At 45.1% G+C, this 13,966-nt stretch overlaps 1 protein-coding gene across 1 annotated transcript in view; it reads left to right on the plus strand.

Annotated features, from left to right (window-relative positions):
- Positions 1–13,966, plus strand: part of LOC119477935 (versican core protein-like) — a 31,421-nt gene that overhangs the window by 5,331 nt on the left and 12,124 nt on the right. Inside the window, 5 exon segments of the mRNA XM_037752207.1 lie at positions 2,234–2,408; positions 2,538–2,665; positions 4,267–4,376; positions 4,378–4,491; positions 4,493–4,565. Of these exon segments, the coding sequence (XP_037608135.1) occupies positions 2,234–2,408; positions 2,538–2,665; positions 4,267–4,376; positions 4,378–4,491; positions 4,493–4,565 (600 nt within the window).

Consider the following 13,966-nt stretch of genomic DNA (forward strand, 5'->3'; position numbering starts at 1 on the left):
ATGCAGGTTTAAAATGAGAATATGAACGAAAATATAACTCAAACTCCCTCCAACAGTTAAAAAGTTAAATTCATCAACAATAAAACAAACATTTTTCTCTATTTAGTTTATTTTTCATATTTTATTTCTATATTTTGCATTATTTATGTCTTTCCAATTAAAATTAGTTCATATTTATACATGTAAATATGTTTGTATATACATGTATATACTGTATATGTTCACTGTGAAAGGGTTAAAGCTCTCTTGCCCGTCACCATCTTGGTTTTTGGTCGTCTCCATCTCGTTTTTTTGCAACCAGAAGTGGCAGAGAGGGCGGAGCTAAGTACAACTGAACGCTGAATAAAAACATTTTTAGGCGAACACAATGTTACAACTAACTTTCACAAACTGAAAACACACTGTGAAAGGGTTAAAGTTGTAAGACGAAAACACGGACAACTCCCAGAGCAGACAACGCCGTGGTAGCGACCTGTCAATCACAAGGTAGCCCCGCCCTAAAGCATCCCCTGCTTTATGGTCTATCTGACTCTAAATGGGGCCATCATTTACTAAATGAACATCATGCTGTAGTGAAGAAGACTTGAAACTAGCGATTGAGACCATAAACTCATGTTTACAATGTTTACTGAGGTAATAAATCAAGAGAGAAGTAGAAGCTCATTATCTCATAGACTTCTATAGAACCAGAGGAGTCGCCCCCTGCTGGCTGGTAGACAGAATGCAGGTGTAAGGCAGCAAGTCATTAGTCCTTCTGTATAAACAGTAGTTTATATCTTGAATTATAGTAAATATGGAAGAGTTCATCCAGGGGAAACCCCACAGAGCCGTGAGGAAGCCGACCCTGGCTCCCACACATTTACACAGATTCCACATTAATACTGAACAGGACTCTTTGTTGAGCAGCTCCACACAAAGACGCTCCCTATGAGTGACTCACAACAGCTCAGTTCATCTATTCACATCCTCCTGCAGCGCTGCCAGGATAATAATAATCCTCCATCCAGTGGAAAATAAAGGAGCTAATGACACCAGACAACGGCTACATATAGTCTGAGGATGACAGCTGAAACCGCTGACTGGCTTGTGTTTCTCTATACTGTCATGTCATGATTACTGGAGTCTGGAATCTTTAGTGTAAGAATGTCAACAGGAGATGATCTCTGTCTAATCTGGTAGAACAGGTTGAAGAAATGGACCGTGTTTCATCCGCCTCCGTCGTATCACAGCAGCCAAAGAGATGCTAGCTTCCTCTTTGAGTGGAATACAACTTTAACAGTAGACGGACGGTTGATATCCGAGACTAAGTATGCTTGTTGAAAAGGGGAAAAAATGTTAGCCCATTAAGTTTAGATTTGTCACCAGGCCTTTTTTTATTTTTATGTTTCTAAAGGGGTCTTAAAAGTCACCAAATCTAGTGAGAAAAGCCCCTTTTCCACTGCATGAACTTTCCCCCCGGAACCCATTGAGGAACTCATTGCGTTTTGACTGCAAGAACCAGCATCTAAATTAAGTTCCAGGAACATTTTACAGACCAAAAAAGTCGTTGGTTGGGGGGGTAGTACTTTCTGAAAGTAAAGTAACTTTCCCCGGAACTAAGAACCTTTGAGGAACTCATTGTGTTTTGACTGCAGGGACCAGCATCTAAATTAAGTTCCGGGGCCTTATTACCCCCCAAAAGGCCCTGGTCAGGGGGTAGTACTTTCTGAAGGTACAGGAACTTTCCCCGGAACTACGAACCTTTTGAGGAATTCATTGCATTTGGACTGCAGAGACCACGGTCTTAATTAAGTTCCGGGGACTTTTTACCCACCAAAAAGTCCTTGGTTGGGGTGTAGTACTTTCTGAAACTGCAGGAACTTACCCCGGAACTCAGAACCTTTTGAGGGACTCATTGAGTTTTAACTGCAGGGACCAGCATCTAAATTAAGTTCAGTGACTGTTGATTGATTTCCAATAATAAATATATACATACATTTGCATAAAGCAGCATATTTGTCCACTCCCATGTTGATAAGAGGATTAAATACTGGACTAATCTCCCTTTAAGTTTCATTTTGGACGGATAAAAAATGTGCGTTTAATCTCGTTTAACTCTGGACAATCATGCGATCACCGGTAATCGTGATTCAATATTTGAATTGATTGACAGCCCTAGAAATGATTAAACTTGACATTGAGGATATGGTGACTCTTCACAGCTCTGTATCTGATGTTTCTGATGTCTGTCCAGGTGTGGTGTTCCACTACCGAGCCAACACCAGCCGCTACACTCTGGATTTCCCCGCGGCTGTGGAGGCGTGTCGCGCTGCAGGCGCCGCCATCGCTACACCCGAACAACTCACGGCCGCGTTTGAGGACGGCTTGGACCAATGTGATGCAGGCTGGCTCTCCGACCAGACGGTCAGGTGTGTGTGATTCGATGTCAGGTTGAAATATTGTCATTGCGCTGACTCAAAGGTTTTAAGACTCAAATATCCACAGAAAAAACGTTATTGGCGGTTACATTCTGTGTGCTCCCTTTATTGTTCTTTCAGGTACCCGATCACGGCGCCCCGTCCCGGCTGTGCAGGAAATCTGATGAGCCGACCAGGAGTGAGAACGTACGGCATCCGCGAGCCCTCGGAGCTATACGACGCGTACTGCTACGTAGATGAACTACACGGTAACAATGCAAGCACAAGCAAATGAGTCCGAGCATGGTTAGCTTAGCTTAGCATAAAGACTGGAGGCAGGAGGAAACCGCTAACATGGTTCTGTCCCAAGCTCCATCAGCTTTAAAGCTCACTGATTAACACGATGCATCTCGATACGCTGCACTAACACTAACACTAACCCTTTAAAACAGACCTCGATGTTGCATGATCCTGTTTCTGTTGAGCTAAAATAAAAACCATAGAAGCTGGAGCTTTCGTTCTTTTGGTAGCAGGTAGCTAAGACTTCTGTCTTTCACATTGTACACTTGTGATGATGTCATTACGTTACGATATGTGCACGTATGTTACATAACATATCGTGACTAAACTATCAAACACCTTTGCACTCGATCTGCTCATAAAACTAAAAAATATGTAAAAAACTTAAAAATGTATAGAGTTCAAATGACAAAATATTTTGGTTCGTTTTGGATTTGTGTTTATTTAGTAAAATTTAATGTAAAAAAACATGTCAGATTTTTGTGTTTTTTTTATTTACGACACAATTTCAATACTTTTATCAATTATTATGTTTTATTGACTTACATAACATTTAGCTGTGGTTGTACAGATGTTAGGGATGTGAAGAATTTGAAGTAGTCCTGTCGAAGTTAACGTGATAATAACGTGTTAACACAAATCTGTTTTAGCGCCACTAATTTCTTTAAACGCATTAATGCAACTTGTGATTTTTAGGTTGTAGAGGACTCAGTTTTAAAAGTAGATGTCACCAAAATAAAATATTTTGCTGATAATACTTCTGCATTTTTACTCAAAAGTTGTTGCAAATAATCATTATTATTGTTTAATCTTCTGATTATTTCCTTGATAAATCTACAAATATCTTATTTTTAGTCTGACTAACTCTCCAAAATATTAAATCTACTGTAAAATAAGACAAAGAAAAGCAGCAAATCTTCACATTAGAGAAGCTGGACGCTCTGAATATTTGATTGAAAAGGCACTGAAATTATTAATTATTAGGGCCGTTACGTCAAAGTTAACCTGATAATAACGCGTTAACATGAATTTGTTTTAAATGCCACAAATTTCTTTAACGTGTTAACACAACTTGTGATTTTTAGGTCGTAGCGGCTCAGTTTTAAAGCTAGAGAGAAGATACTGGTATCATAGTAAATTATAAAACCTGATGAATCTATCGGTACCAACCAGGTCATACACAGTTCCAGCACGTAGCACCAACCTTAAACCACAAATCATTGTTTCAAACATTTCTGTTTCTGTGCTCAGATTAAACAAACAATATATATATATATATATATATAAATAACTATGTTTGAGTACTTTGTCCCACCTCTCCTGAAATCACTAAAACACACTGTTATAGACATATAATAAGTTTAAAGTATCATCTAGTGACGACACTGATAACACCTCGAGATGCATCCGTATGTGTCTGATTCAGCTCTGCAGGTGATTGATTGATGACATCACACGTTGATCAGAGTACAGAGAACATGTAACATTAACTTCTTATTAAAATGATGAACTTTCTGGTTGCTAAAAGAAACTAAACCTTTTCTTTACTCCGTGTCTCTTGTGTGTGAAGGCGACGTCTTCCACCCTCCGTCCGTCCGCGATAAGCTCACCCTGCAGCAGTCCAGAGACGAGTGTGAGAAGCACGACGCCGTGCTGGCGTCCCCCGGTCAGCTGTTCGCTGGCGTGGAGGGCTGGGCTGAACCGCTGCGACTACGGCTGGCTGGCGGACGGCAGCGTCCGCTACCCGGTCACCGTCCCCAGGCAGCAGTGTGGAGGAGGCCTGCTGGGGGTCCGCAACGCTCTACAAGTACGATAACCAGACCGGCTACCCGGACCCCACCGAACGCCACGCACTGTACTGCTTCAAGGGTAAGACTGGAACACACCGACGACACCAACACGCCGGGTATCTGTGATACGGATGTTCAATTCAATTCAATTTATTTTTATATAGCATCAAATCACATCAGAAGTTATATCAAGACGCTTTATCTATAGAGCAGGTCTTAGACTGGACACCAGAGTTTAGAGACCCAACAAGCAGCCACAGTAACAGTAGCTGTAATAACTAATACAAGTAGGACTGATAACACAAAACCAATAGTAGTGGATGTAAAAGAGTGATAATACAACTATCGGTATTGATGTCATTGGGTCGTCCTCAGACGGGCTTTCAAGCGGAGCTTCCAGCTGTCTCAGTCCACCATACATCTGGCTAGCTCGCCAGCACTGTCCAGCATCACTCCTCAGTACGACCATGTGTGTTGGTGTGGGACGTCCCTGTGATCGATGCCCGTGCGTTGGTTCCCGCAGCATCAGCATGCTTGCTGGGAGTTCTTGATGTCTTTGGCAGTGACCGAGAAGTGTTATTCTCCAGGCTGCCACTGTCTTACTTGGATGTAAGGGTTACTACCTTACCTTAGAGTTAAGAGGTTTGTCTGAAGGCTGCAGCCTGAAGGGACGGATCCATCAGAACAGCTGGAGATATAGAGGGACTAACTGACAGCTGGTACTGAACGGACTGAATGGCGCATCTTGTGAAATTCTACTTTAGTTTAGGTTTCACAAATATCAAAATAATTCATCTTTTGGCACATCAGCAGCACATTATCATCAGCATCAGGACCTGGAAAAGATTATTATTTTTTTAATTATTATTATCATTATTGTTATTATTATTATTATTTTTACAACTTTTTTCTCGTAAAGTTATGACTTTATTCTCGAAATCTCAGATTTATTTTCCCCTCAAAGTTTCCCCTAGTACTCCATCATAAAATCACCGTCTTTTCTCTTCCTGTAAACGGTTTCAAATGTTTGATGACTCATCCTGCACTCGGTGGCGTTTACAAAAAGTCGTCCAATCAAATGAGACTTTGGGCGACTAGCTAGCCAATCGTTTGTGGATCCGATCAGTATCCCTTCTTTGATCGTAGTAGCTAACAGAGCAGTATGGAGAGAGACAGTTCATATCCAGAACAATGTGGCGGAGGTCTGAGGAGATTGACTGTATGTGCAACACCTCTGAGGTGTCCGGGTGATATGTAAACAAGGAGAGCTGCAGCTCGCCACAATCAGCGCCGCGGCGTGTTGCAACACAAACGGGCCAACAACGTGCAGCCGTTTAGAAGAGACCCAAACAGAGCAGGATAAACTCCCCCTGCTCTGTTTATGGGGAGGCACGTTCTCTTTATGAGGGGAAAACCCAAGCCATGCACTCTAACACAGATCCAGCAGAAAGGGGACGGGTCCCTAATGGTTCCCAGCTGGACCCGGCCCAAACAGACAGGGGGGGGGGGGTCAGATCTCCCATCTGTAACATCATCATTAAAAACCACTCGACAACACAAACCTGTAGAGAGAGAGAGGTGGTATGAACCCGTTCTACCCTTCAGCTGTGATGATTAACAGATGATGGAATCACTAACAGACCTGCAGGTTCTGTGTAATGTGTTCTGTGTTCTGGTGGCAGAGCTCACAGTACAGTACAGTACAGTGACAGGATGAGGACGGACCCCGGCCCCGCCAGATGACGGCAGCTCGCCAAACACATGACATCATACCTGAGGCGGGGCTGAACACGCTGTCAGGGTCTCCGACACGGTGCGAAACACCAGAGCAGACCAGCTAACATCCACACAGACCACAGACCGCAGACCTGTTAACCCCTACAGTATGTGGAGCAGGACCAGAACTATCTAAAGATACTCCATTACTAGTCAAAAGTATCTTCAGTGAAATTACTCAATGTGAACTAAAATGTACTTAAAGTATCTTCAGTAAAAGTACTCAATGTGAACTAAAATATACTTAAAGTATCATCAGTGAAAGTACTTATTGTGCAGTAAAATGCCATTGGTTGGCAAAGTCCACAACGATTAGTTTTAAAAGCTTCTAGGTAGTCGCCGTCTTGGTTATTGGCCGTCTCCATCTTGGTTTTTGACCGTCTCCATCTTGGTTTCTCCATCTTGGTTTTTGGCGGTCTCCATCTTGGTTTTTAGCAGTCGCCATCTTGGTTTCTGTCCTTCTCCATCTTGGTTTTGGTCGTCGCCATCTTGGTTTTTGGCTGTCTCCATCTTGGTTTTTGGCCGTGTCCATCTTGGTTTTTGGTCGTCTCCATCTTGGTTTTTTGGCCGTCTCCATCTTGGTTTATGGTCATCTCCATCTTGGTTTCTGACCGTCTCCATCTTGGTTTTTGGTCGTCTCCATCTTGGTTTTGGCCGTCACCATCTTGGTTTTTAGCAGTCGCCATCTTGGTTTCTGTCCTTCTCCATCTTGGTTTTTTAGCAGTCGCCATCTTGGTTTCTGTCCTACTCCATCTTGGTTTTTGGTCATCTCCATCTTGGTTTCTGACCGTCTCCATCTTGGTTTTTGGTCGTCTCCATCTTGGTTTTTGGCCGTCTCCATCTTGGTTTTTGGTCGTCGTCACCATCTTGGTTTTTGGCCGTCTCCATCTTGGTTTTTGGTCGTCGTCACCATCTTGGTTTCTGACCGTCTCCATCTTGGTTTTTGGTCGTCTCCATCTTGGTTTTTGGCCGTCTCCATCTTGGTTTTTGGCCGTCTCCATCTTGGTTTTTGGTCGTCGTCTCCATCTTGGTTTTTGGCCGTCTCCATCTTGGTTTTTGGCCGTCTCCATCTTGGTTTTTGGTCGTCGTCACCATCTTGGTTTTTGGCCGTCTCCATCTTGGTTTTTGGTCGTCGTCACCATCTTGGTTTTTGGCCATCGTCACCATCTCGGTCTTTGGCCGTCTCCATCTTGGTTTCTGTCCTTCTCCATCTTGGTTTTTGGTCATCTCCATCTTGGTTTCTGACCGTCTCCATCTTGGTTTTTGGTCGTCTCCATCTTGGTTTTTGGCCGTCTCCATCTTGGTTTTTGGTCATCTCCATCTTGGTTTTTGGCCGTCTCCATCTTGGTTTTTGGTCGTCTCCATCTTGGTTTCTGTCCGTCTCCATCTTGGTTTTTGGTCATCTCCATCTTGGTTTCTGACCGTCTCCATCTTGGTTTTTGGTCTCCATCTTGGTTTTTGGCCGTCTCCATCTTGGTTTTTGGCAGTCGCCATCTTGGTTTCTGTCCTTCTCCATCTTGGTTTTTGGTCGTCTCCATCTTGGTTTTTGGCCGTCTCCATCTTGGTTTTTGGTCATCTCCATCTTGGTTTCTGACCGTCTCCATCTTGGTTTTTGGTCATCTCCATCTTGGTTTTTGGCCGTCACCATCTTGGTTTTTAGCAGTCGCCATCTTGGTTTCTGTCCTTCTCCATCTTGGTTTTTGGTCATCTCCATCTTGGTTTCTGATCGTCTCCATCTTGGTTTTTGGCCGTCTCCATCTTGGTTTTTGGCCGTCTCCATCTTGGTTTTTGGTCGTCGTCTCCATCTTGGTTTTTGGCCGTCTCCATCTTGGTTTTTGGCCGTCTCCATCTTGGTTTTTGGTCGTCGTCACCATCTTGGTTTTTGGCCGTCTCCATCTTGGTTTTTGGTCGTCGTCACCATCTTGGTTTTTGGCCGTCGTCACCATCTCGGTCTTTGGCCGTCTCCATCTTGGTTTCTGACCGTCGCCATCTTGGTTTCTGACCGTCTCCATCTTGGTTTTTGGCCGTCGCCATCAAACCGTCACCATCTCGGTTTTTAGCCGTCACCATCTTGGTTTGAGGCGATTTCACCCTTTAAAACCATTGTGATATCTGATGTGTGTTGTAGTTTACGGGGCTAGGGTTGGGACTCTGGGGAGGTGGGGGGGTTGAACCTTAACCCCTAGAATTAATTAGAATTAGAATTTCTTTAAGGGCACCAAAAGGGTTAGAGCCGGCCCTGTGAAAAGTACAATATTTCCCTCTGAAATGTGGTGGAGAAGCAGTATAAACTCACAAAATATGCACATATTCAAGTAAATTACCTAAAACATGTACACAATAAATCAGAGGGAGAAAGATAAGCTCCACCTAACACCACCCGGCCGTCCCTACGTGCCCCTAACAGCGCGGCGGGATGGAGGGGAGTCGATTACGTAGTGTTTATTAAAGCATCATGTCAGTGACGTTCAAAGCCGGCTGCTTACTCCCAAGACACCAACTACATGAAGTCAGCACTTAGAGCTACACAAAGGAGAGCATTGTGTGTGTGTGTTTAGGAGGCCTACTTCCTGTCTCTTCTCATATGGTATGTATTCCATCATAATGAGATATAAATCTGTGCTCGCATCTCAGAAGAGGTCTTTAAAACGAAATCCTCATGGTCTGCTCAGAGTGGTAAATAGTGTTTAAAGAAGAATTCAGGCTGTAGGAAGAGAAACCAGTTCACTGTGAAAGCTACTGGAGACTAGAAATACGACCACATCCAGGCCTTTAGCCCTGAACTGCTTTTATTTCTGACAGGTGACTTCATGTTTCAAAAATCAGAGCTGTTAACATTTCCTTTTAAAGCCCGCTGTAAGCTAACGGCAGGCTGACAGCCGCATTTTCTAGATAGTACAGTTTTCTTTATTTAATGAGTCACGACAAAACTGATTCATTCTGTAAACATTTGGTCTTCGATAGAACTGCTGTTAGCTGGACTGGACTGGACCCAGACTCTGGGTTTTGCATGTTTAGCCCACTGACGACAAATTATGTGTTCTTTACATTACTGTGGAGCATTTTACAAACATGGAAGAAGTTTTTAGACAGATTCTCCACCTCTTTAAGCAACCGTTATTATATTTAACATGATATAATAACCATATATTATGTTGTTTTTGGCAAAAACCATTTGGGTTCTTTGGTGTGGTATACATGCAACAGTTGGCGTCCATGTTTGTTTTGGTACAAGAACACGCAACAGTTGGCGTCCATGTTTGAAAAACAACCCAGATGACGAACAGTCAGTGAGGATCAACAACATGAATTGAATCATTTCTTGGTTTCTGTTTGGCAGCTGTCTTCTCCACAGTCGGAGGTTTTAAACCCGTCTCTTCTTCTCTGTTTCTTCTCTTACAGCTAAACCAAAGCCGACTACTACGAGTCCACCGATGACCCCAGCTGAGTCCAAACCCCGCACTCCAACACCCGGACCAGTCTTAGTGCCTGTGAGAGCTGAAATTCCTGTCGTATATTCACCAACGGAGAGACCACACATAGACCAACGCACCTCCCCTCACACCACCGCCTCCGTGACCGCCATGTTAGACGACATTCAAGAGTTTGACCCACACAGAGTCGAGGCGTTACCCGATAGAGGACACGTTTATCTCCCCATGCAGCTCCCTCCCTTACCCACCACCCGCTCGCAGCCCGAACACCTCGACATCTCCCACGGGGGAGAGGCGGGAGGCCCGGCGGGGTCGGGCCGAGGCGAGAGCAGCGGGGAGGCAGGAAGCAGCGATGGCGGCTCGAGTGGGGCTGAGGTGGCGACCCCGACACAGGTCGGGATGGAAACCACATCGAGATCTAGTTGGGTTCTAGAGACCACCACTGGGTCAGAGCTGGGGGTGAAAACATCGAGACCGTCACAGCTCCTACAGGTCGCCCCAGAATGCGTCACGCCTGGACTGGGACTGGTGGTCGTTCCAGAGATCCACACCCCAGAACCAGGCCTACCAGCCGGGACCGGAGAGGTGGGGCAACAACCGGCCGTTGTTTTCAAAGAGGACGTCACGCCTGGAACTACATCAACGTTTGACCTCGGCCAATCACTGGCCCTTCCTGTAGACGGCGAGTCTTCAGCCAAACCGCCTGTCCATCTCATCATCGTCAACGTGCTCGACCGAAATCAATCAGGTGAGTTCAGGAGGGGAACACATCAGCACCGATTAGGAATCTGATTTGGGGCGTGACAACTGATGGGATCAAGTTGGTCCGGGTCTGTTCTGGTCTGGGTCTGTTCTGTTCCGGGTCTGTTCTAGTCTGGGTCTGTTGGTCCAGGTCTGTTCTGGTCTCGGTCAGTTGGTCCGGGTCTGTTCTGGTCTGGGTCAGTTGGTCCAGGTCTGTTCTGGTCTGGGTCTGTTGGTGTTGATAGATAAAATCATATAGTTTGTAATATGTAAAGATTCAGATCCAGTCGTTCTCAAAGATTTTTCAAAGCGTCCATGTTTGGTTTGGTTCAAGAACACGTGACAACCGTGTCCCAGGATGATCTAAACACTGTTTCAGGGGTTTAATTGGGAATTAAAGAGAAAATCGGACCATTTCTACGTCATTTTCTTGACATGTTTTACAGTAAAGTGCTCACACGTTGAAACCTTAAGGTCAGTATAGAAACTCTGCTGGCAGGTTGAACATCAGCGTGATGCTGTGGGATTCACAGACGGACCTCCAGAGGGTGATTACTGGAGAAATCTGGCAGACGGTTGACTTTATTTCACACCGATCTTCTGTTTGACATGTCTGACCTCGACTGAACTCAACAACTCACATTCATATTCCCACTCATGTCATGTATTTACACCCCCCCCCCCGTCCACCTTTCACCAGCCGTTTGAGCTCAACGTTCTCACATTTCATATGAAACTGTTCCATCTTTCAGCGAGAGCATTTATCTTTCAGTGACTCCGTGTTTGTCGGAGACGTTACGGTAATCTGCTGCGGCTGATTTAATTCTGTTTGTTGTCTTCGTAGGAAACAGTTTGTTACTTTCAGTACGCTGACAGATTCTCACACAAACAAACTGTTTTCAGATCCAGATGTGGGAAGTTATGAAATTTCCGCTTGGCCAATTTTTGTGGCTGGACATATTGTAAACACATCTCAGTGTCTCCGGCGGGAAAACCAGCCTCATGAACAATCACATATATCACAGCAGATCACTGTGGAGGTCCGATGGAGTGATTAACCTCCTCTAGAGAGGTTCATATCTGTAGACGAGCCGACAGACATCACAGACATGGGACCTTGTTTGCTGACTGAATCTCTGTAACTAACAACTTCTGCAACAAGCTCTGCTCTCGCTTTCGTTTCCCACATTCGTCTGTATTCACGGATGGATTACTCAACAGACCCCGGGACCCGAGGGCTCAGGGGCCCGGTTAAAGTGGACGTTACTAACATTACTTGTTGGAGAGTCCTCAGGCGATAGTACTGTGAGTAGGGATTGCTCCTATCTTCTGATACCGAGAAAATGAACCTTAAAGGGAGATTAGTCAAGTATTTAATCCTCTTATCAACATGGGAGTGGACAAATATGCTGCTTTATGCAAAATGTATGTATATATTTATTATTGTAAATCAATTAACAACACAAATCAATGTCAGATATTGATCCAGAAACCCTCACAGGTACTGCATTTAGCATAAAACAATATGCTCCAATCATAACATGGCAAACTGCAGCCCAACAGGCAACAACAGCTGTCAGTGTGTCAGTGTGCTGACTTGACTATGACTTGCCCCAAACTGCATGTGATGATCATAAAGTGGGCATGTCTGTAAAGGGGAGACTCGTGGGTACCCATAGAACCCATTTACATTCACTGATCTGGAGGTCAGAGGTCAAGGGACCCCTTTGGAAATGGACATGACAGTTTTTCCTCTCCAACATTTGGTGTTAGTTTGGAGCGTTATTTAACCTCCTTCATGACCAGCTAGCAACGGATTCCTCAGGATTTCTAGTTTCATATGATACCGGTCTCATGAGGATGAGCAGAAGCTCCCGCTGTGACCGGATTATGAGCTCCTCTCTGAACTAAACAAACCGAACTAGTTAACCACCGCCAGCCGCAACAAGTCAGAGAAAGACTCCGAGTGACTGGCAACCTGATCCCACATCAAACCGATTTCATTCATTTCCTCAGGAGTGGAACCTGATCGGTTCATATGATGATATATTTATTACCTTTGCAACAGAACACGCCTCCAACATTTCAATAATAAACACAACTCCTGGAAGACGGCAGCACTCGGCTGAACACGTGAACGCTGTAATCTGAGATGTGAGAGTAAGACTGTGTTTGTGTGGGACAATGTGGGACAATGTGGGACAATGTGGGACAATGTGGGACAATGTGGGACAATGTGGGACAATGTGGGACATGTTACTCTACAATCTAGATATAATATCTATCTACCTTAAATAATAAATATTCTGCCCGTTATCTTGTAACATCTCTTCTAAGTAGTTTCTCAGTCTTTGTTGTAGCTGCTCTTCCTTTTTCTTTGTGCTGGTTTCCAGCAGATCCCTCTTGAATCTGCAGAGATCGGGACTTTTCGCGGTGACTCAATTTTTCTGCGTTGGTCATAGTGTAGTGAAGATGGTGAAATGTTGACCTGCATTTGACCCCCGTGATGAAGACAGCCTTCACCGCTTTCTTCACAGCTCCGTTGGATGAAAGACAGATTTACTAAAGCGTCTGTCCTGCAGCGGTTTGACTTTAGAAAACTAGAGCTGATGAAAATGTGGGACATCGTCTCAGTTAGGGATGCACCGATACAAGACCGAGTACAAGTACTAACATTTGGGTACTCGCCGGTACCGAGTACCGATACGAGTACTTCTCTGTGCCAAAAGACCCTCGTTAACAGCCAGCTGGAGGGTGTGAGCGACACATGGCAGGCTGGGGAGTCCCACATACGACGGGGCTCCCTGCTCCCGGTGCGACTGTCGACCGGGGCAGACTGTCCTCAGTGCGCCCCAACCGTGTTGTGCCGCGGCCCACGTTAAAGACGCCAGAGGTCTGCGGCGATGTCTGCAACCCCCCCGATCCGTCTTGAAACACAAACCAAGGAGTCTGACGCACGCGCGAGTCAGAGGGTGCAAACAAAACCCCGTGGCGCAATGAAAGTGAGGGCCAGCGTGCGTCGGCTGAGGTGGGATCCCGGCCCCGCGAGGTGCGCACCACCGGCCCGCCTCGCCTTCACCGTCGGGGAGGTGGAGCGTGAGAAGCCTGAAAGATGGTGACGAGAGGTTAACGTCACGCTGCCGTAAAGTGGTATCGGAGCCGTTTTGCAATACGAGTACATGAGCACAGTATCGGACCCGATACCCGATACCGGTATCGGGTATCGGTGCATCCTTAGTCTCAATATGTGGGACGTGGGACAAGGGATAGAAATGCTGTGCAGTCCCTCGTAAAGTGGGACGCCTGGTCAGCCTTTATAAAACCCCAAAAATATTCAGTTCACGTTGATAGAAACTACAGAAAAGTCTCAGATCCTCTCGTTGGAAGCTGAAAGCAGACAAACATGTTTCTGTACCTCAAAGTAAGGAACAGAAGAAGGTTAAACGTGCTAATTAATGGAGGAATAAACAAACTAAATGATCGTCTCTATTGTCCGTCTCCTGTCTACGTCCAGTGGACCAGGTCCTGG

The sequence above is a fragment of the Sebastes umbrosus genome, chromosome 19 (genome assembly GCF_015220745.1).
Source record: "Sebastes umbrosus isolate fSebUmb1 chromosome 19, fSebUmb1.pri, whole genome shotgun sequence".
Taxonomy (NCBI): Eukaryota; Metazoa; Chordata; class Actinopteri; order Perciformes; family Sebastidae; genus Sebastes; species Sebastes umbrosus.